General features: G+C 40.2%; 1 protein-coding gene across 1 annotated transcript in view; it reads right to left on the reverse strand.

Annotated features, from left to right (window-relative positions):
- Positions 1-24,697, reverse strand: part of ZFPM2 (zinc finger protein, FOG family member 2) — a 321,346-nt gene that overhangs the window by 4,790 nt on the left and 291,859 nt on the right. Inside the window, exons 6-7 of the mRNA XM_035125261.2 lie at positions 1,712-1,918; positions 8-232 (exon numbers count right to left, since the gene is read on the reverse strand). Coding sequence (XP_034981152.2) covers positions 8-232; positions 1,712-1,918 — 432 coding nt within the window. The remainder of the gene's footprint in view (positions 1-7; positions 233-1,711; positions 1,919-24,697) is intronic.

Genomic DNA, 24,697 nt, shown 5'->3' on the forward strand with positions numbered 1-24,697 from the left:
CACTTACCACTGTGAGAATTCAGGTGAATTTCCAGGGCCCTTGCGTTAGAGAAGCTTTTGGTGCACTGTGGAAAAGGGCAGATGCTGGATATCTGCTGGATGCTGTCGTCATTCTCCTCCGAAAGCTGAGCTCCTTCTCGTTGCCTCCCGCTGCAGTAGTACATGAGGTGAGCCTGCAGATTTCTCTCGCTCCGATACCAAATGCCACAAGATTTGCAGGGGAATATGTCCTCTACAAGGGAGGGGGGGAAACAAACCAGGTGTGAGTAAGCCATAGTTTACTCCTGCCGGCAAGCCTTAGCCCAACAAGTTTAAGCTGCCTGATCTTCTTATTTTAAAAGTACCCATTTAACAGCAGGGTGGCAGCATAGTGCATGATTAATAAACAACACATAAGAGCTCAAAAGAAACCAGGTGCGAGAAGTAATTCCTCACCCTCTCTTTTGTTTTGTTGTAAATTCTGGGTCTGGGCATCAATACGAAATATATACGGCTCACTTATCTAACAATTATCTTTCATGTTCTCTGCAGTTGGAGTCAAGAAAACAGGTACACAGCCTGTGTGTATTATACATTCATGTATTTTATTTCCCTCTCCCCTGGTAGCCAGATTAGGGAACCATTCAAGTGGAACCTCAATCAGAAAATACCCTGTTTCTCATATTTTAAGGCATCCCCATAAAATAAGCCATAGCAGGATTTTTAAGCATTCAAGGAATATAAGCCATACCCCGAAAATAAGACATAGTGATAGGCGCAGCAGCAATGCCGACCACAGCAGCAGGAGGAGGAAAAAAATAAGACATCCCTTGAAAATAAGCCATAGTGTGTTTTTTTGAGGAAAAAATAAATATAAGACGTGTCTTATAATATGAGAAACACGGTATTGTGTAAAAATTTTCCCAAGGAAACAAACAAACAAACAGGTCCATTGGCTGTGAGAACGGTAGAATTTAGTTGAAGAACTTAATCCTCCATTGATGGGAGGGGGATCAAAGATTAAAAGCAGGAACGTACACATACGCAAACCTAGCATGCCAAGGAAAAGGCTAAGCTAAGATCCTTTCACCGATACCTGGCTTTCTAAGCAGAGGGAGTGATTTATTTGGGAGAGCATTCAATCATAAAGCATACCTGCCAGCACGATGTGGCCGAAATCCAGGATGCCATCTTCTGGGTCCACACTCCCAGGGGAGTCACGTGACCCACGCAAGATCACAGCCCCCAAAAAGCGGTTTTGGGGGGCAGTGTGGTGCCCCAAAATGTGAGTTTTTTGGTGCCATGCCCCCCCCCAAAGTGCAGCCTGAAATTGCATGAGATCGTGGCAGTCATTTTGGCTGCTGTTCTCTCACAAGAAAAAAAAAGGGGGGGATGTCACACTTTCCCCGGGGCAGCTGATTCTGCAGTCTCATCTGCAGAAATACAGCTTAGGACAGAGGTAGCCAAGGTGGTGCCCTCTAGATGTTATTGGACTCTAACTCCCATCATGGTTGAGGCTGATGGGAGTTGGAATCCAGAAACATGGTAGCACGTCAGCTACCCATGGTCTAGGAACCTGGTAATCTGTTGTTTTTCCTGGCTTGAAAGCCTATGCTGGTGAATTCAGAGAAATCCTAAACCCGACAGATAGGCATTGTTAATGTGATGTGGTAAGAATATAGCAATGTTTAAATAATAGTTCAGATATAAATTGTACTAGAGCAGCACTCACTGTTGACGATAGCTGTAGGCAAAATGGACGCCATAGCAGCTTGTTGAGGGAGCAATTGTATCGAGTCCAACAATCGAGCAGGATACATCCCCTCAGTAAGAGTCATCTGACTGGCAGCTTGCAGCCTTGAGTCAAAATCCACCACGAAGGCAATGAGCTCTTCACCCTCGGCAATGGCTTTTGTCGTCGTGCACCAAAGCTGGCCCCCTGTGCAGAAAACATACACAAAGAAGGAAATGCTTAATGGGCAAACCTTATATTGTGCAGCACCGTGTTCTGCTTAGGGGAGCTGCATTTTGCTGGGAAATGATGGAAACCCTTTGCCTTTAAGGCTCTCTTTCTGCTTTTACAGGAGTGTTATGCCATGCTTTGAGGCAGCCATGCTGAAAACATTGCCAGAAGCTGCGCAAGCAATACCACAAATGAATGGCAGGCAACACCTCTTTAACTCTTCTGCAATCCATTGTCTCAAACAGCGCTACGCAGTGGACATTCCTAGAAAGTCAGTATAGATATATCTATATATATTTGTTTTCATTGGTTGCTATCCAGCCAGACGTTTTGTTCAACTTCCTCTCCATTCCACAAACCATATTGCTATCTGTATACACATGTATTAAGTAAAATATCCGTGCATTCCAAGGGACTATCCATAAGCAAACAAATAATACCCCAATGCAAAACATGGTTCAGATACCCTCATAAGGTCATTTTTACTGCTTGCTGGGATTTGCTGCCATCTGCCATCTTCAACTGTGAAACTTTATTTGAATAAATGGCAGGAAGAAAAGAGGTCAAACAGATTACGAGATAAAGCAAGGTACTGTAGATCTTAAAAATTGTCTAATCATGGTCTATTGACTAACAATAAAACATTCAAAGCTCACTGATGAGTAGCACAGGGCATGGCCAGTGTTCCAGTGGTATGGAAAATGCAGCCGATGAATTTTAAAATACCAAATGATTTTTGAGTACAGAAACCTTTTCATTCAGTTGGAAAACCATATTATAAAAATGGTATTCAAAGGATTATGCAAAGTTCAGATAGTGAGCACCTGTTATATCTCAACTGTGATGCTGATTGAAAGGACAAGGTAGGTCCATCATTTGGGCAGTGAAAAGGGGGCATCAAAAAACTCAGCTCACTCACCACCAAGACTCCAGGTTCACACCCTCCCCATATCATCTAGCATTACGTCTTGTGCACTAGTTTAATACATCTGCCTGCAAATTTCCATGCAAACACCAGAATGCCACACAAACTCCATACATTTAAACTTTATTTTCCCTTTTATGAGTCTGTAGATGTTTAGTAATAGCTGGCCGATCCCTGAAGCTCTTTCCACACTCCATACATTTATATGGTTTCTCCCCTGTGTGAGTTTGCTGATGTCTTCTGCAATCTGCCCTATAAGTGAAGCTCTTTCCACACTCCATACATTTAAATGGCTTCTCCCCAGTGTGAGTTTGTTGGTGCGAAGTAAGGTGTTCCTTCCGGCTAAAACATTTCCCACATTCCATGCATTCAAAAGGCTTCTCTCCTCTGTGAATCTGTTGATGTACCCTCATGTGTGAACGATGACGGAAGCAAAATCCACATTCCACACATTTAAAAGGTTTCTTCTTTACTTCCAGTGAAACTACAGGTGGCCCTCTAGAGTTCCGACTGTTTTCTCCATCACCAGATCTCTCTGAGGGTCCTGGGAGAGACTGGTCAGAGGTTGTGGGGAGGGACGCAGGAGACAGATGGACCAAGTCCACTGTCCATCTTCTTCCTCCTTCCATCCTCACTTCCTTTGTAGGGTCAGCCTCTCAAATCCTTCTGGAGGAGCTCAGATGCTAAAATGAGCTTTGGATTCCGGAAATCCTGATAGCAACAGCAGCAGCAGTAGAAACCCTGGGAAAGTGTGTGGGGGGGAATCTCCGCCCACGCGTGGGAACCAGGAAGTGGGACGCTAACACCCCTCCCCCAGATGCCTCCATTGGAAGAGGGCCCCCTACGGCGCACCACCTCCTTCCTTGAAACTTTGCATTCAATTCTGGAGAGGAAGTTTCTCTCACTTTCCCCATTAAAAAGAACTGACTTTCATTCTTCCCTTTCTCCCCGTCTGGAACCTGACCCGTACCTGGGCTTTTCATCCTGGACTCCCCCCTCTCTTGCAAAGGGGGGGGGAAATCCTTTATGCATTAATATGCATGCATCATTGCATTGGCTGCCTGACTGTCCCAATGCCCTCTGAACTTCCTGTTCAGGTATGCCAAAGATGTGTTTCATAAAGCCCCATTCAAACAGTAGAGCTTGGCTTAAAAGGAAAACTTTCTTCAAAGAGTGAGATATACCATAGCTCTGTGCTGCAAGTGTCACGCGAGAAAGCATTAAAAAGAAAATTAACTATGCAAGTAATGCACTAATGTATTTGAATGTGATAGTGAATGCTCATTTATTTAACATGTTTAGACAGGCAGAGCACTTATATTTGTGTTATCTCTGCTCTCAGGCCTAGATACATATCCAGTACAGTTATGGGTAAAATAATGTCACATACTTTACATGTTATAAAGCTTTTTCTGTTATAGGTTTTGTATATATAGCAAAAGCTATATGCTGTATTAATTAGGCAAGAAAAAAGACACACACACACAAACACAACTGGGTACCCAATTTGATAAGTAATATTGCTGTGTTTATCTTTCAGCATAACTGCCTTTTCAACTACACTTCATTTTTTCCCCTTCCTCAAAGAGATTACAGTTTTAAAACAACTTGTTGCAAAAATCTGGTGGAAGAGATAACAACAGTGTATGATATGCAACAGCTAAATAGAAGAATTAGGACATTGTTTTGGAGGAATCTTGGACAATTAATTAATCCAGTCCTATTAGCTTTCAAAGATGAGAAAACAAAACAGCATCGCTCACAATATGTTTGAGAGAGGGAAACCAAGGCAGGGCTCCTAGACCACAAAGTGATGCAGAAGTTTCAAAGCAGAAAAAAGTTTTTTTTCACATTCACTGTTCACTAGGAACGCAGCAGGATTTGGCCACAACCACTGGAACCAAATGTATTATGGCCATTATAATCCAAAGATTTTGTGCACTCTCAAGTACCGAAAGCTACTTTCACAGTGGCAATTTATTGCTGGGGGTGGGGGTGGGGAGCCAAATTCTTAGGGAAGACTTGAAAGCAGAAAAAATAATGCAGAATAAGAAAATGCTGACAATTTAGTTACTTTGAATCATTTTACTGTAATTGCTGAATTATTGTGTTTCTTTCGTGAATACACACAACCCTGAATAAGGGCAAAAACGTGCTCTATGAAGCCCTGAACATTTACAGCGCGAGTGTTAAGTTTTCAAATGATTTCCCTAAAAAAAGTTATGTTTCCATATTGATGCTAAGGCACACAGCAGTTTATACTGTTGGTAAAGAATCTCATCAAGTGGTAAAACTCCGGGTCTCAAGAGAAAGGCTATACACCAGTGCTAACACAGGCTGAACGCTCCGTCACAGTGTGAATTTTCAGTTTATTTTTAATTTTTTGTTTTAATCTAAAAACACACACACACGATAGACAATAGGAGGCACCTGTATACTTCTTTTGTGGTATGTTTTCTTGCCTGGCTTCTCAATGATGGTCTGTATGGAGCTACAATTTGACATACTGTTCTGGGTGCTTCATATAATCATCGAGGACCTACCTATTACTTGGGTTTGTTTATTTATTTATATTAAATTTGTACACTGCCCTATGCCTGCAGATCTCAGGGCAGTCCACAACATAATTCTACCTTTCTTGAGTTAGGATTTTTATTTGGTGCTTTCCATCTGCCCACCATTTTGTCATTATTTCGAAAACCAGGCATCAGGGCTGGAGTTGGCACCTGAGATCACGCCTCCGGTGCATTTAAACAATCCGAAGCAATGAGAAAGGAAGCAGCAACTCTGATTCTTATTCTATAGGTTCTCTCCCTCCCCCCCAACCATACACACTTGTGTCCCTCCTGTATTTTTGCTTTAGTCATCAAGTAGGAAATGAGGGTGGGGAAGGAACAGGTGGAACTGAGTTGGGGGGGGAGAAACAGCTGCTGCTTTTATTGCTTCAAAGGGCGTGATCTCGGAGTAGGCACTGGCAGTCCAAACTCGAGGCAGTAATTAATTCAGTTTGCATCACAGGGAAGTGCTATATTTGGATACCATTCTTCTCTCTTCCTCCCACTTTGTTTTTTTTTTTTTTACCCCTTTGGTGTTCCACCAGTGCGACTAGCACCTTTTCAGAATAGGTCACTAACGAAATTGAACAACTTTTAAAAAAATCTGTGCAAAAGGTGGCCCAGACTGCCTGTTTTTTGTAATGTTTATGAGCTGGGCTCTTGTGGAAACAGATCTGGTTCCTAACAGGAAGCTTTTAAATGACCCTCATAATTGCTGTCAGAGCTGCAGCAAATTTGGAGTGTAAATTCTGAAAGTAAAGAACAGAGTCACAGTTAAAATTTGATTTTTTAAAAAAATGGAAATTCATGCTTCTGTTACAAGAATCAGTTGCCTTAAATATCGCTGAATCTTGCCAATGTTTCCACATTCTTTTTTTATTTATGGAATCTGTGCCTGCAGGATGTCATGCAGACTTTTGCCGATAAACTCTAATTAAGATTAAAACAAGTCCATTGGAAAAGATCCCATCATTTGCAAACATGATAAACGAAAGAAGTACTCCCTACTTGTCAACCGGAACCATTCAATAGTCTAACAGTTACTAGGCTACAACACTGACAAAGGTTCAATTATATTGTATGGCCCTACCTATAAAGTACTGTATAAGAAAAATGTATCTCATGTAAAAGCACATAACTTCAGCCCTGCTAGCTGAAATCCATGGCTCCTCACAATGGCAAAAATCAGGTTAATAGCTACACAATGCATTGCAAAAAACAACAATCTACCAGATGCACTATGACTGATGCATATTTCCTTTTTAAGAACAAGAAAATGCAAGCAAGAAAATGCAAAATAGGAACCTGGCTCAGCATAATATATATATATGTGGGAAATGGAGGCAGTGAAACCCTTACTCAAGAGATACAGAAATATGCACATTCTGATCCAAAACATATTAGAAAACGACAGCTTTACACTGTGGCCTGGTTGCTTCTTGAACTGCAAGTATGGGCATAGCTCCATGTGGCTAGTGGTTTGTGTGAAGCAGCACTACACAGTTCTGCAGCAGTTTCAACCTGTGTGATGCAGCACAGTTCAAAGGGGTGCAACTACATGACAAAATGCAAAAGGATTGTCATTTCAGGGTTCAGCCCACATGTCTGAACCGGCAGATAAGATGTACTCATTGGTCCTCATTTTCACATCATGTGCCCAGTTCAGAGGCTTCTCTTACAGGGATGAGAGGTGTATTTTGCACAATAATAGGTTTCCCCCATGACATCTACGTTGGGTCCATTCGGCCTGCACAACCATCGCGCAGGGCTGTCCCCACCACTGGACTCTACAAGGAAGGCTGCTTGCACAGCAGCACGTGCAAAACTGTGTGTGGACGAGAATACGAATCAGAAATACTCTGGTCACTGTAACTGACAAGGGTGATGCAGCAAACACGGTTACAAATAAAAACAAGAACCTATTCTGACAATGCCTTCTCCCTCATTTGCAATTAATTCCTACAGATAATTCATTGGAACAGTTCAGCTGTATTTGCAATTTCGATCCTATTTGCTTGCTTTAAGAGTAATCCAAAATGCAAGGGCTGCATGCAGTTATTGCTTTTAAAAGAGCATTCCCTGCTGTCTCCAGTTGGGAAGTTTCCCTTCAGAATCAGCAGTGCCATATGGCTTCTGATTAGTCCGTCTATTGCTTTTATCAGCACCGGCATTCCAGGGGGAATTGCTAAAAATAGTTTAACTTTCCTCCTAAGACAAAGGCGGTGGCAAAATACAAGACAGACCCGCTGGAATTCGGGTATCTTAGAGACAGTCAGCTTCGTGCTTCGATATGCCATGTGAGCATACGATATATAGATGCTTACCAAGAAAAAGTTGCTCTTGAAATTCTGTTTGGCTGATATTCATTCTCAGCAAACAGCCTACCAAGTTGTGCAGATTCCCCCCTCCTCCCTTCTGCTTCTAATTTGTGTGTGTAATGCCTTCGACTGTCACTGCGGTAGAAGCAGAAGTGTCCATTTCCTGTGTACATATGTTTTTGTGAAGGAGGGTCAGAAGAGTATCGGAGCTCATTGAATAGACAACTTGCATTAGTCTACAGATTTAAAATGACACCCAGCCACAGCCAGACTCATTGCAATCTGAATTAATAGCTTCTATTTTGTGGGAAATTTTTTATTTTTTTAAGCAGTCCTGAGAATAATATGTTTATTTGCATTCGCGCCTTTTAAAGTATTTAAAGGGAATTCACAAACCCACAATCAGATATTTCCCATGGGGAGGTGAGCGCATTCTCTCGACTAGATAGAACAATGTCCCCGTGCCAAAGAACATCCCAGTTAATACCTACTAGGTGCGAGTCCGGATCGCAGGGTTTTGACATTAACAGAGAGCGTATATCTATATGTAGCCACACTGTTTAATAAGGAGGAAAAAATATAATAAATTCAAATCCAATACTGTTGAAATTCTTGACAGTAGAGTAGTGCAAGGAATAGAACTTATAAATTATGTGTGCCCCTTTTTTGAAAAATGCTTCGGAGGTTTCTTTGTGCATTTGCAAATACAGTAGGAATATGAGGTATTGTGTGGTTCCTTCTGCACAGTACCTGATAAAAGAATAAAGAGCTTTGACATATTCTTAAAACAATAGAGGAATTAAAGAGAAACAATGGGCCAGCTGCTTCATTAATACAATCAAAAGGGAGCCCAGCGCAGAGGAGTCCAGATAATTAAGCACTACTCTTTTAGACCTTCTTTCTATAATAAAATTGCTTAAAAATTTATTAACTACTTCACAGTTGTTAGATAGATCTGTGCACTTGTTTATTTGGGTTGATTAATGCCTTTTCAGTATTCTCCAACATGCCAACTCATGGTTTATACAAGTTTTTGAATAAAATAATGTAAGGGGGGAAAACGATAGGGATCTGCACCATACACAGCAATAAATCAAAGGCATTTTGTGAACAGTCTTTCCTGTTGCTAAACAATTCTCAACATTTTTCACTTGTATATGTACCTCCTAAATATTCCATGGGACATCTGTTCCCCCCTCCTCCATATATTTATCTGAATGGCCCATTCACATAGAGGATATCAGCAACAGTTCATGTAAATTCTATGAAATTAATGGAGAGGGTTTGCTGTATTACATTAGGATTAATGAGATGATATCCCATAATTTCCCAGTAATTTTTCCTTGTTTACGATCAAAGGATGTTGTCAAATGATACTCAACCTCTAATCTTAGCTCCTGCATATACAAACTCTACCACCTTTTAGTGGCAGGCAATGTAGAAACTGGTATGATTATGCTCTGTCCAGCAAAGCGCCGTTTGTCTCTCACATGCCCGGTGACAAATCCAATATATTCATTATTATACTGCAATGGAAATATTATTATTATGCATGTGCGAAGCAAGATGAAAAGGACCACACAACATAGTATTGTAGAATGGATTCATTCTTACTGCGCTGATCACCTTTGAGGTGGAAAAACTCCATTTTTATTCTTTGTACTATAAATACTCAACCATGCATTCACACATTAAGAGAACAAGCCACCTTTTCTTATTTTTCTGTGGGTGTGGACCCTTCTGTGCTACCAGCTTTCAGCTCAGAAGCAAGGCAGTCAAGCAGGCACGCTGGGCCTCCAAACCAGTGCTTGCATGCAAGGGACTGGTTGCAGGCCATCAGGGATTTAGCTTGTTTCCTGAACAGAAACTCCTCCAAACGACATCTCAAGTGTTACTCACATAGACATGGTTGGTTTCAAGTTTGAACAGCAATATGACATGTAGTGCTACAATTCAGCAAAGGTAAACAAAACAGCCATGGCATGTTCAGAACTCTCACACATGCTTCTCTGGATCATGACCCTGATTTTTCTTTACAGGAAGAATTAATTCAATAATCCAATTTTTCAAACTGTTTGTCGCACGTGGCTAAGAAAACACAAAAGTCTCGTATTTGTCATTTTACAAGTTCTTTATTTGGAAGCAAAGGAAAGGTACGTCTTACCACTGCCCAGAAACCCTTTGTGCATAATACTGAAAAGTAGCTTGACAAAATGAGTGGAAGGTGCCTGTCGCTAAAGAGGAACCAAAGTATCTTGCCACGTGTCTTCTAACCTAGTTGGCAGGCTATCTTTTATGATTATAAGGATTTGAGTCTGTGTCTTTCATGTGAGTGCTGGAGTGTAGTAATTAATGTAAAGTTCCACTAGATAGAGACATAAACTACATCAGTGCTCAGAAGAAGGGAATAAAGAATTCGCAGGGAAAAAAATAATGTGATAAATTTTATTTGCCTTTCCCCCTTGATTGAGCTGTCACAGCTTATTTACCACAGGGGGAGATAGTTAAACTCGTATTCTTAGAAGTTCTGTGCATCTTAAGAGGCTTATAGGTTTCCTTCTGGGACCTTAGTTCAAATCCTGAGCTAATCGGAGTCAATACACATCTTTCTATTAGGAGGTTGTAAAAATAAAATAAAGTCTTGTGTGAAATCTCTCCTAGAGGACCAGTGTCCAGACTACAAAACTATTAAATATCTGGCACAAATCTCAACCTTTGCTTTTACGCAGCTGAATTCAAGCGGCAAAATCCTCCCACATCTTCCACATTTAGGCCTCCTGGTTGGGATTTAAAAGTAACATTGTTCTGCAAACAGTCAGAAGATGTAGCTTCTTCATTTATCTAACTCAGGGTTGGCCCTCCAGATGTTGTTGGACTCCCAACTCCCATCAGCCCCAGCCAGCGTGGCCAATGATCAGAGATCATCAGAGATCAAAACAACTATGCTGAAGGAAGTGTTTCTCATGACATCCCTGGAAATAATGCCTCGTCTTGGGCTGGGTTGGCATGATTTCCTGCAAGTGTGGATTAAATAGCAACTGCTGGGGTTTAGAACTCAGGTTCCAGGGACTTTGATAACCAAATACTTGGTGTGCCCAAAGTGTCCACATTTGTTATTACACCTGTACCCTCTTCCATATTGGAAACACATTTTTTACAATGCCTGGAACGAAAACATCACTAGCTGTGCCCTTGGGTTGGCCCATGCATTTAAACAAAGACGGCAAAGGAATCTATATTTATCAAAACAAACATGGAAGCACTTAGGAACATGGGAGGTTTCCATGCACACAGATCTTTCCTGTGAATGAATTAGATTGAAACAAATGATTTTTGCACAAATCTGGCATTTTCTACTGTAAGTTATAAGCATCTGACAGGAAGAATGGGATGCTTCTCTGGTCAGATTTTGTGCAGTACCAAGCAGATTTGGCTTCATTCTTCCTCTACCATCTCCTGAAACAACCTTTATTACAACGAACAGCACACACTAAGCAATCTACAGGTGCACAGGGGCTGCCTAGCTGAATCCCTGCATGGTCAGCAGGATTTCTAAATGACCAAGGAAAATGTGTTTGCATACCCCCTTCAGGCAAGCTGTCAAAAATCAGGCTGCAGCTGATAAACTGATTATAAAGCTGCTTAAGACTTTGCTTGTAAACAGAAGCATTTATCAACTAATAATTTGCAATAAACTGACGTAACTCCCAGCTGAGCCCCAAACTGTAATTGTCTCTACCATCTGCCTATTAAAATACCATTCTTCATCACGATGCAGGAGCAGACCGGGGGGGGGGGGAATCTCTAGCAACTATGTAAGATACTGGCATGTTACGAATAATCCGTGCAACGTCCCGATCTGATTATAACTAATAGGTGCTATAGTATATACCCTTAACTTCCCTTGCTGCATGGTATTTATTTCCTGAGTACAAAACATGCTTCTTACGGGAGAAAAACAACAACATTGTAGTCCTCTCCTCATATCAACATTTCTCTTTTAGTCGCTCTGCAGGAATGTTCTAACAGAAGGTGCCTTCAAGGACAAGTCTGAAAAGGAAGTTTTCCACTTTGCCGACTGTTTGCTTTAGCATTCTCCATATATTGGCCTCTGAGCCATGCATATGTTCCAGTTGGGTGCCACTAAACTATTTTGCATGGGAAACTATTGCTATAAGTTTATGGCAAACTGAATCAAGCTATACTGCCCCCTGTGAAGTTTTGCGCACTTTTAAAACTGAAACAGAAAATGTGTCAGTTTCAATGCCATTGAATATTTTTTAGTTATATATATATTAAAAAATCACAGGCGTAAATACATTTGGGTAGTCTAATAATCTCTTAGCTCTTTTTAATCATCTACAAGTCAGCAGTTTTGACAGGTGTTGCACAGTTGGGCCACGAGGCGTCCCAATGTCAAACATGCCTTCCTTTGTAGTGCCTGAAAGGTATAGCAAGCGTCAGGAACCACGGTGGCACAACTGAGTTGTGGATGAGGCTCATTCCCTACAAATATTTATTATTAATTTCAAATCATCAAAAAAATTGGATGGCAAAAAAATTGTTTCATTTATTTATTTAGTTCATTTCCTTCAAGGAGCTCGAGGCGATGCACATGCTTCCATTTTATCTTCACAACAGCCCTGTGACGTAGGTTCGGCTGAGAGACAGCAACTGGCCCATGGTCACCCACTTGACTGCATGGCTGAATGGGGATTTGAATAATTGAACTTTCCCTCTTCAGGTTTTTCTGCTGTCAAGGTTTGGGCTTTGGACATGACTGCCAATGACATGGATGTGAAATCTTACGGGGCTGGAAGCAGCAGGTAAGGTAAGGGGGGTTTGAGCAGGAGGGGGGAATAATTGGCAGAAGAGGTTAATTAAGGGTTTCAGGCATTCAAAGAAGGGTGTTGCCATAGGCAAACTCTTCTCTTCAAATGCTTGTGCTAGCCTTGATCCTGTGAACCGCCATTTCCTTCCCTCCACATCCTTCTTGTAGGGTGTGTGGATGTTATTGCTGTTTTAGTTCTGTTCCAAAACTCACTCTTCACAACTATTTTTATAATACAACTTAAATGTATTTCCGGTGACCTAATGTAATAGAGTGTAATAGAAGTAGGAAAATGGCATGGCTACAATTTTGGTGAACTTAAATATACAGAATCCAGAATTCCCTGCACCGTCTGCTTCAAATAATTCATTCTTTTTCATGTCCCAATGATATTATTTCATGAGTTTATATTCCAGGCTTTCTGTACAACATTTCAGGCAGGCAATGATCACCAGTAAAGGCAGTTCTGCCTTGAACAGATACCTCAAAGGGTCAGCTCTTGTTCCATGGGGGGGACAGTGTGAATGCAGCCATTCATTCTGATGAGCCACAAACTGTTAAGTGTACACATGTGTGCCTTTGAAGCTGTACAAGGTATTATTACCCTGTGCAGCATGCTGCCTGTGTCCATCAAATCATTTAATTTATGCTTCCTGAAGTTCAAGTTTTATTTAAAGGGGGAGGGAAAGTGAGGAGGAAATTGGCATCCATATGGAAACAGAGGTGGTGAAAAGAAGCAATGTTTTTTTAGCGTGACAGTGAGGTGGTTTCCTCCCCCCCCTTTTCTTTTCTAGCCTTATTGATAGCATAAATTAATCAATGATTTGCGTTTGCTGGTGCTACAGCTCTCCAACATGGAGCGAACCCCTGCCAAAAACACAGTTTGTCCCATGTGCAGCAAAAACCAGCCAGATGGTGCAGAGGAGGGTTTATTTCTCCTTACATTAACTTTTCAAAGATAAAGCATTTGATAGCCGCACAAAAAAATAGCAGTTAAGCTGTCAGAACTAAGTCATCAACTTCTTCAACTTCCAAAAATTGCAGGATGTCTGGAAATACAGTTTGGGGGTCTGTACACTGGTGGAGATATAATCTCCCAAATTACTCCCGGACCAGTTTCTTCCTTTGTTTGTTTTAACACACACACACCCACTTCCCAAAACGGTGTGAGGATTAAGTTGTTAAATGAAAATAATACATTGCGTTGATAGGTTGATAGGCTAATAAGAATAATTTGATTTTTGCTCGTTTTCCTTATCAATTTGCATATATTCAGAGTTTAGCAAGGACTTTCAAGCATTCGACATCGGGGGAAATGCTCTCCGTTTATAACACAACAACCGGCATTTGGAGAGAGAGAGAGAAATAACCATATTGCCTGCAGATGGCATCCTATGCATATCATGAGCGCTTCTGGTATGAAAAAACGGAGAGGAGAAGCTATTATTTATTTAATTTAACACTACACTGAACGTTTACTTTGTTGCCCATACAGTTGATAAAAGTGAGAGATTTCAGAGTCTAATTAAGCACTCTTGCAGGTCCTTATGTACTTTTAAAAAAATCAAAAAATCCCAGGGCTGATTACTTGTTTGTTTGCTTTACTAGCACATTTAATCAAAATGGATCTCAACTACAAGCCTCAAGAATCCAACAGGATAACATGTCAGCCTTAAATTCATTTACTTGGAAGTAAGTTGCAGTGGGTTTCAGCTGGACTTTCCCTTAAGTCAGTGTGTTTAAGACAACAGCCTGTGCTAGCAAAGCATCAGAGGTGTGTTGCTGCTAAAATGCCATAATGGGAAGCCCAGGAAGCCTGGGGGTTATTAAAGTATTACAAATAAAAACCAAGGTGGATAAAAATCTTATTTTCCTGTATCCGTGGTGCAGTTGGGTATTTTTTTTTCCCCGCCCTGATTTAATGGTCTCATGCCCACCTCCCTCCCCAATATGGCCTAATGTATTATTTTATTTATTTCAAAAGTATAATTTCATTTAGTGATCTCTGGACTGATTTCCAGCTCTGGCTACTTTCCACGACAGGCTACTGGGTTACATGGCTAAGAGGTCAGGTTAAACAAAGCTTTTGCCTATTTTATACAGGCAGATCCTTTGAACACTTTACTAAGCCCTGTTGGATTTGGGTCCCCCTCTTCTGAGCAGACGTGCAGAGGGTTGAGCTGATAGTGGGGCCGGATTGGTAGAATGAAGTTTGGATGGGGGGGGTATATTATTCTTGCAACACAGTGCAAACTCATGCATGTTAATTCCTAAGGAAGCCCCACAGTTTACTCACAGTTGAGTGTGAAAAGACTGCTTGCGGGGAGAACAAGGGATAAACATCTTCATTTAATCTGAGCATTTGTCCATGTAACTCACTGCTTTGTCTTCAAAAACAGCAACAGCTGGACATTTCAGAAGACTTTAACCCACAGGTCCAGTGTATACTTCACTTTGCAATCATAAAAAGTTCCATTTTTAGCATTTATTTATTATCTGGTTGAATATTTAATCCATTGATCATATGATTTGGCATTCCCTCAATCTGAAGTCCAAGAGGAATGGGGGATCGTTCGTTCCACAGTATTTGAATTCTAAATGGCTAACAACCCAATCCTATGCATTTTTTTTTAAAAAAATGGGACTGATTTCTAGGTAAGTAGTTAAAGGATTGCATAATTAGTGCCACTGGGATTAAGTCGCCTTGAATTCAAATTCTGGATTGCAGATGTAATATTTTGTGATGTTTGCTCTAGTGACAAATCTCCTCTCACTTTTGTTATCTTACATGTTGATTTCATTAAAACACACTCGCAAAAATACTTATCTTTTTCTGAGTTTCCATATATTAACTGATTTAGTGTTCCTTTCAGCTGATGTAAAAATGCTGTCCTCACATTTAGAAGGACAGAATATTAAAGTGATAGGGACTTGGTTTCAAATTGCCCAACAAAATATTTGTTTTAGACAATATTGTTCTACAACCACACCTGCCATGTGTCTGTAGTTTGCATTTAAGTTGCGAAAACGCTGGTGCTTCCTGACAAGAAATCTTATGAATGAAGTCTAGCTTCAGGAGAACTCTTTATTTCTATGGGGACAAGACAGCAGCACAAGTTAATTAAACTGGTAACACTGTGATTAGTTTCAATCAGGGATCAGCTGAGGCTGGTGGTTGTAAGGGAATGTGCATTTTCCACAGACATGAGTAACAATGCTTATAACATTTTTTTTCACATTTATTCTGTGCATTCAGTAGTAACAATGACAAAGACATTCAAACAGGTTAGAAGGTGGATTTTTTTAAAAAAAAATCTAGCCATTGTAAATCCATTAGCATAATGATTATTTGGCGGCTTAAATGCAGTATGCCTATGAATAAGGATATATGCATTTTAATAGTGTTAAATACATAGGGCACAGTCCAAAGTTAAGCACTTTATAGTCCCAACAGGAGTAAACAACATACTTCTGTTTCTTCTCCTGAACTTTATTGGGCTTTCTTTTACTAATAAATAGCTTAGAAATACCTGGAAATAAGGCCCACTGAACTCAATAGGTCTCGCTTCTGAATTAAGATGGACACATATGTAGGGTTGCCAGATTCAATAGAGGACAGGACTTCTGTGCCTTTAATTGCTCTGCTCTCTTTTGAGTCTGGAAACCTTACAGAGAAACCAGCAGACCCTTTGCTTGGAAATTAAACAAAGGGTCTGCTGGTTTCTCTTTAAGGTTTCTAGACTCAAAAGAGAGCAGGGCAATTAAAGGCACAGAAGTCCTGTCCTCTATTGAGTCTGGCAACCCTACACATATGTCATTTTTTGTTGCTGAAGTTTCTCATTTTTTCTAATCTTAAATTTACTTCTCTAACATTTCTGCAACAACTGGCTTTTTCAAAAAAAAATCATCCTTGAAAATTCACCAATATTTTAGTGCAAATCTCTCCAAAAAGGTTTTGTATGCAGTTAACTATAAATTTTGAAAGCAATTTCCACTGTTATAATGAATGTTTAATATTATTTTTTTACTAATATTATGCATTTCATGCCCACTTCACCCCTGTATATGCGTACCATAATTTAGTCAGAGAACTGCACTGCAAAATTTGGAAGAATGGAAATTTTGGAGGATAGCTGCGTTTGGGTTTGCATATTGTTTCAAAAAGTGCAGATTTGGTAAATATGCCTTAGATTGTGAAAATATAGGGTGGCAATGACCAGGGCCAGAATAATCCTGGTCAGGCCCTAAAAGCAAGAGGAACTCCATTTTCTAAATCTCTCTGCCTCTGATAGAAAGTAAATTAGACAGCACTTTGCACACAGGCACAGCATGTTTGCACATCTAATGCAAAGATCTAACCACACACAGCACTTCTGAGAAATTCTAGCAAACTAGACAGGGCCTGTTTCAACCCCCCTACTTCTAAATAGACATGCAATGTGATTTCCCTGTTAGGTTGCAATCCCACACTCTGGCTCAAACTTGACAGGAACTAATTTCTGAGAAAACAAATTTAGGCTCACAGAGGCCCAGTTCACACATCAAGAAAAGCCTTAATGTGAATGAGCAAATGTGAGGACTCCCTGAGATGAGATCATGGCCATTTTGCTCTTCTCTGATCGTTTGGTTGCTGCACTAAGCTATGACTTAGCTGACTGTGACTCTTGACTTAGCTCTCTCCAGAAGAAAAAAAGATTTGGCACAAAGTATTGAGACAGAAATTCACAAAAAAGTAAAATATTTAGGGATGTGGTTAACAGCAAGAAATATAAATGTGTATAAAGACAATTATGAAAAAGTATGGTGTGACATAAAAAGGAACTTAGAAATATGGGGTAGAATGAACCTTTCCCTATTAGGAAGAATTGCGGTGGTTAAAATGAATGTATTGCTGAAAATGCTCTTTCTTTTTCAGACAGTCCCAGTAATGGTTAAGGATGATTGCCTCAAAAGATGGCAAAAGGATATTTCTAAATTTGTCTGGGGGGTGGGGTGGGCAAGAGGCCAAGGATTAAACACAAGATATGTACAGATATAAAAGAAAGAGGAGGCTTCGCCCTTCCAGACTTTAAATTGTACTATGAGGCTGCATGTTTGGTGTGGATTAGGGACTGGATAAAACTGGAAAAGAAGCATTAGATTTGGAAGATCACGATAACAGATATGGATGGCATGCATACTTATGGTATGGGAAAGGGAAAGTACATAAAGGATTCTACAATCATATAATTAGGAAATCACTAATGAGAGTGTGGGAGAGGTACAAAGATTTAATAGAACAAAAAACACCTTGGTGGTTATCACCAATTGAAGCTTCGTTATTCAAACCACTTGGTAAAAAGAGGAAGTGGCCTACATATAGAGATCTACTGAGAGATCAAGAAGGAAAATTAAAATTAAAAGAGACAAAATTAAAGAACATTTTCAGAGTTGGTTACATTACAGACAATTAAATGAGATGTACAAGGAGGACAATAAAAAAGGGTTTGGCTATACAATCCTCCATATTCCAAAAGGAAGTAATAGAAGAAGACGTTAAGCTATTGATGAAAGCATACAGCATTCTGCTAGAATGGGAAACGAAAGATGAGGAAGTCAAATTAGTCATGATCAAATGGGCCCAAGATGTAGGACATAATATACAATTTGAGGACTGGGAAAAATTGTGGAAAGTAGATTTGAAATTCACAGATTGTTCTCTATTGAAGGAAAATTATACGAAAATGATGTATAGATGGTATATTACACCAGTAAAAATGGCAAAAATGTACAAAACTGGGTCAAATACATGTTGGAAGTGTAAAGAAAAAGAAGGTACTTTTTATCATATGTGGTAGGAATGTAGAGAAGTCCAAAAGTTTTGGGAGATGATATATAATGAATTGAAAAAAATGTTCAAAATTACATTTGTAAAAAAAAAAAAAACCAGAAGCATTTCTGTTAGGGATCTCAGGACAAGACCTGCCAAGGAAAACAAAGAATTTATTTATGTATGCTACAACAGCGGCAAGAGTCTTGTTAGCACAAAAATTGAAGACTGATGAAATCCCAACGAAAGAACAATGGCAAGAAAGACTGGTGAGTTATGCGGAACTGGCAAAGTTAACACACAAACTACGTGAGAAGGACAACCCTGACTTCAAGGAAGAATGGGAACTTTTTACAAATTATTTAAAAAGACAACAGAAGGATTTGGACTCCTTGGCAGGTTTTGAATAAACATTTGCAAATTTATTAGTAGAACAGATGATAGATAAGGTAATGATATGTACAGCAATTTTACAACATGCAGAGAATAATATGTACAAACAAACCAGAGAGGGGAGCTGAAGGAAGTCCTTGGAGGGTAGGAGACGGAGGGATGGGATGAAATAAAAGGGGGGGGAATGTAATTGGATATATGGATTGTTAAATTGTTTTGATAAATTTGTTTTTAATAAAAATATTTAAAAATATTTTTTGCAAATACACATTTAAAGCTCAGGTCGTAGAGCATGAGATTCTTAAACTCGGAATCAGGGGTTCAAGCCCCACATGGGGGAAAGTTTCATGCATTGCAGGGGGTTGGACTAGATGACCCTGGTGGTCCCTTCCACCTCTACAATTGTATGATTAAACATCCTATTTAGTTGGGCCCCGAAGAACTACACTGTTCCAGGTACTGTTCACTTCCTTACTTGCTGTGAGCAGTCACATCAAGTTAATACTTCATGAATTAATTGGGGAAGCTAGAAGATGTAAATGAAGATAAAAATGATGGTGTGATCCTCTTGGACAAGGCCATGAAAAAGAGAGCAGCCAATGTATGTTTGAAGGTATGTATGAGCTAGCCAAAGATACTCTGATCTGGAGTATGCTACCACATACAAGTCATTATATTCCTTCTCCAAAATTTTTTATTAAACCCATTTCAAACTTATTTCTGCCTGTCACAATAATATTTTCATGAGAAGTGTTGTAACCTAATTCCTTCATTTGAATAATACATTCATTTTTAATTACTGCAACTTGATCTCAGATTATTCAAATAACTGTTTCATTTTTTATGCTTACCCTGACCCCAGTGTATTTATAGGCTTTTATCCTTACCTGATACCAGCGTAATGTAATTATAGATTGTATTTTAATCATCTACTATATCCTAGCAAGTTTGTTTAAATAACTCCAATCCCGAGTCTTTTATTTCTGTGCCTTTTAAAATTCTACAATAGCATTCTCATTGCATAAAAGCAATATTTTTGTAGTTTACTACAATGAATGAACATTTTGCATGCATTGCTGCCCATGTTTCTCATTTGAATTTTAAAAAGTTACCACACGTAGTACTCTACGTAAATGGGGGGGGGGGGTTGACTCGTAAATGAGCACGACACTTTCTTTAATATTTGCTCCTATCCTCTCAAATAATGTTTGTATAAAATAGGTCAATGCAAATATATGTCCTTTTAAAAAAAATGCTGATTTTTATCCACCCACAAATACAAACAGTTCATTATTGCTGAGCTCAGGTTCATTCCCGTTCTGAGTCAGCATTTCAGGTGTTTGCCTAAATGTGGGATGTGACAGGAACACAAACAACATCACAGCCTGTTTTAAATGCCTCTTCCATTATGGTTTAATGGGTACTGAGTTCTAATCCTAAAAAAGAAACAAAGCAAATGCAATTTTCCCGTCCCAAACTAAATTTCAATGCACACTTTCTTTGATAAATATTGACTTGGGTGATGGAACTACCCTAAACCACCAATAGGGCTCAAATTGGGACTTGACCTGTGACTAATGTCTATATATATATATACTCACGGCTTGAAATGAGTGGGAAACCTAATCATTCTGGCACCTCTAAGGCCAGATCCTGAAGTCATGTTTTAGATGGAAAAGTCATTGCAATATGAACTATTAAAACAGCACACATTTGTTATACATATGTCATTATACAAGATCTGAGAGGGTTTCTGGAGAATGCTGGTAGTTTTCTAGGAATACCTGAGAGCTCACTAAGCATCACAAAGTTATGTTCACCACACAAAAATGAAGGTAAAAAGCCATATATCAGGTGGTGAATTTCCTATGTCAAAAATTAAGATGAGAATTTGCCTTAAACTTAATGTTTCGTTATGTTCATTGAAGCAAAACTAGTGGGAGTGTGTATGACCAATTAAGCCAATGGTGGATAACCTCTTGACACACTGGTCTAATGTGGGCCATCAGGCCACTTCTAAAAAGCTCTGCTCACCTGCCAGTTATATGGTTTGATTTGACATCAACTCAATCATTTTATCTGCTCCTTCATTTTCTGTACCTTTTATGGAGAAGGAATTGAACAGGGCTCTACTCATTTTGGTCCCATCCACTACTAGACAACCCCTGGAAGATTCATATGATCTGAATCCAGCAGTTAAGTCTGAAAGTTGTTCCGCATACCTGCATCAAGCCAAATGCTCTTTACCAGCCAAGTATAGTGATCTGCTCAAGCCGATGCCACAACACTCTCACTAGCCCCTGGGCTCTGCCAGTTATTTATTTGCAATCTTAGCCGAAACTAAGTAATGTTAACTGTCTAGTTCAAAATATGGATAAACCCAGCTTGTAGTAATGCTTGGATATATAGTATAAATTGATCATCATTTTTTTTCCCTGTGACTGCCTTCTACAGCTCAGAATGAAAAATAAGATTCTGGACACACACTTTTAGTTCAAGCAGATTTTGAAAACAGCAGGGTGATATGACCCAATGCAGTCATTGTACACTCAAAAAAATAAAACAATGTTTATTCCAAGCATTCTCCAATTACATTCATCTTTGATAACCCAAAGTTGTGGGGAATTTGTCCAGCTGTAGCAGAAGCTGTAAGAATCAGGGAAAAAGGAGAGCAGGAAAAAATATTGGAGAGATTTGCTGCCAAAATTGGTGGAAGATGGAAGTACCTTCTGCTAATAGAAAAGTGCTTCTGAAGTCACAAGAACCTTCCTACCCACCTTTCTCACTCCCTCAAGGGTGAAAGAGTGGCAAGCCAGAGAGAGAGAGAGAGAGAGAGAGAGAGAGAGAGAGAGAGAGAGTGATTAAGCTTTCTTTCTGAAAAGTAACATGCTATTCTTGCTTCTAGCAATGCTTAACTTTTCTAGTTGGCACCAAGGTTCTATTCAATTTCGACACAGAGTCAGTGTCACCGAAAACCCAGCAACAGAACTGTCCAGTAGAGAATAATGATAATGACTTTAGTCAATACATTTAACAAAAAGAATTTTTTAGGGCCAAAGGGAAAGCACAAAATTCTTCTGGGATTTTTACCATCATTTGGTCTCACATTCATTTTTATTTTATTTTTTGCAGATAGCCATGCTAGCTTCATTAGAGGACTAGAACATCAATTCTCTCTTTAAGATCAAAGAAAAATACATTAGATAACACAGCTGAATCTCCAAGATAAAATATTAAGAAAAGTTTCAAACAGATTTCATGGTGAATCAAAATATAGATTGTAATTCACAAGGCAAGAAAAATGCAGGGTCTAAAGAAATTAAGAATGGTTGTGCTGCTTTTGAATAGAAATAGATCCATAATAGCATCTGTATCAACTGATATACGTCTAATTGAAATTATCTTTGCACAACACTAAGGGACACTGATCTAACTGAGAACAGGGATGAGTGATTTTAAAGGGACATGCTATATGGTCTGACAATGTTCCTAGAAAACATGCTCAAATAATTTAAAAGAGAACCCTAATACCCACTGTCTTATTTTCAGATATTTCATGTCCACATGGCACTGGATCCTGTGTGTTGGAAGAAATTGCAATTGTGGTTTGGCTGTTATGGTTGTCAGGTCAAACATACAAGGCCAAAACATGCACATGATGCAACGAGTTGTATGTATGAACACTGGAATTAGGCTACGATGCTTGTTCTGCAAGGGCTGACTGTAATGTTAGGCTTTGGGAAATCTTGCCCCTCTTCTAACTTGTCCATATAGTGTCTTCCATCACACCTTCATTTTGAGATGCTCAGCTGGTTTTTATATACATGCATCAGCATGGCTCCTTCTCGCCTGCACTCCACACAAGCACATACCAACCCCCCATTACTTATTTGTAAGTAGTATGTCAGGGTTGCACCGGACGAGCAGGAGTGGTGGCAAGGGCCCCTAGGTGAGGCAGCAACCACGGAAGAGTCTGGGGGAAATGGAGGAATTTATACCTGGGGAAGACTGATGGCGGCACTCCTCAGATGAGGAAGAATCAGATAGGGAAGAGGGAAGACCAGAACAGGACGAGGAAGAGTCCTCACTCAGGCCCTTGTGAGGAGAGGAGCCAGCGGGGCCCCTCCCCTCCTCCCTTCACAGCTGTAGAGCGTAGAGTTGAGAAAAGTAGGGAACAATTGGAGGCAGCTGCAGCTCATAAGAGGCATGCTGAGGAGCCAGCTACTTAAGGAAGGCCGGCTGCTCCCTTCGCCAGCACTTGCAACTGCTGTGCTGAAGTGCGTGGTTGTCCTTGCTTGTCCTGTTCCTGATTCCAGTGTTCCTGACTTTGGCTTCTCCTGACCCGGACTGTGGACCTAGGCTCCCTCTGCATCCGACTGCTGCCTTCAGCGTGAACCTGTTGGTGCCCTAACATAGTATTCCTGGCATACGTCTGTCGTGTGAGACAATGGAGTGCGCCTCTGGAGAATCACAGTGCCTGCTATGGCTGCAGAGATAGGTAACTTGTAACTGGTGGCTCCCATGCTGTTTTTGCTCAGCTAGCAGCACCAAATGGACTTCTCCTAGGCGCAAGTGAGAGCCAGTGTGGTGTTAAGAGTGGTAGTCTCGTAATCTGGAGAACCGGGTTCGCGTCTTCGCTCCTCCACATGCAGCTGCTGGGTAACCTTGGGCTAGTCACACTTCTCTGAAATCTCTCAGCCCCACCCACCTCACAGGGTTTCTGTTGTGGGGGAGGAGGGGAAATGAGATTGTTAGCTGCTTTGAGACTACTTCAGGTAGTGATAAAGTGGGATATCAAATCCAAACTCTTCTTTTTCTTCAAGTATGGGCAGCGCTGGGTTGCCCAGACAACAGGATCCCTCCTCTCTCAACCTCACTGATGTGGGGACCAAAGGTGAATGAACTACCCCAGAAGAAGCACAATGTGTCCCTCACCAGAGGCACTACCCCTCTCCTAACACCCCATAGGTAGTATAAATACTACTTAAGTACCTATGCACCCAGATGCCATTTTCTGCCTTAATTCCTCTTCTATTTTAGCTACCTCATTTCCAGTCAGAAAACATGGCACACAGCAATCGGGGACTTGAGACGCTGTGCCACTGTTTCAGTGATCCCAATAAAGTAATGGCCAGTTTGGTGTGTGACACTTTTAATATGAATATTCAGAGAACTTCCTGCAGCACAAATCACTGTAGGAAAACATATGTTTTGCCATAACAATGTGTGAAGTGCCTGGCGCTGATTCTTAATTATTGGTTAACCCATTAAGAATAAGACTTCTGTATTCCCAGATTCCATCATTTTAATTCCTTCAAAGATTAAACCATGGGAGTGAAAATAAAAATAAAAAATGGGTGTGAAATATTTTGAACATAATTCCAAGCTCCAAACCTGGCTTAGGACCACATATCCATGATTTTGTGAAAATATCAGTTATTCTTGTAACTATATCTATAGAAGTCCCTGCAATTTGTACATCTAAATCCAAAGCTTCGATCTGAGTGTGACTACTATGAGGAACTTCTGAAATAGGCAGATGGTTAAACAAAAAACAAAAAACAACCCCAAACCTGAGGCTGTGTTTTTCTGGTGAGGAAAATGAGACGTAAATGTTCAAAACAAAATCTCACATTTGAGATGTTTTCCTTTGTCATCAAGATAAAAGCAATTGGCCAGATCCGCTTTGTCACTGCAGCCAAACAGACTCTACCCTGAGCCCTGAAGCAGAACAAAAGCTGTTTTGGTGGAAACAATCCACACTTGTTTCTGAACCAATTCCTTTTAAACGATGCAGCCCAAAATGCACGCAATGAGGGGTAGGAAGTCCAGAATGTCCAAGGAAACTTTGAATCAGCATAATGTCTTGGGGCTACAATTCTGAAGGAAGTCCTCTAAAATTAAAGCTGCCTCTTCCAAAAGGA

The sequence above is a fragment of the Zootoca vivipara genome, chromosome 8 (assembly GCF_963506605.1).
Source record: "Zootoca vivipara chromosome 8, rZooViv1.1, whole genome shotgun sequence".
Lineage (NCBI taxonomy): Eukaryota > Metazoa > Chordata > Lepidosauria > Squamata > Lacertidae > Zootoca > Zootoca vivipara.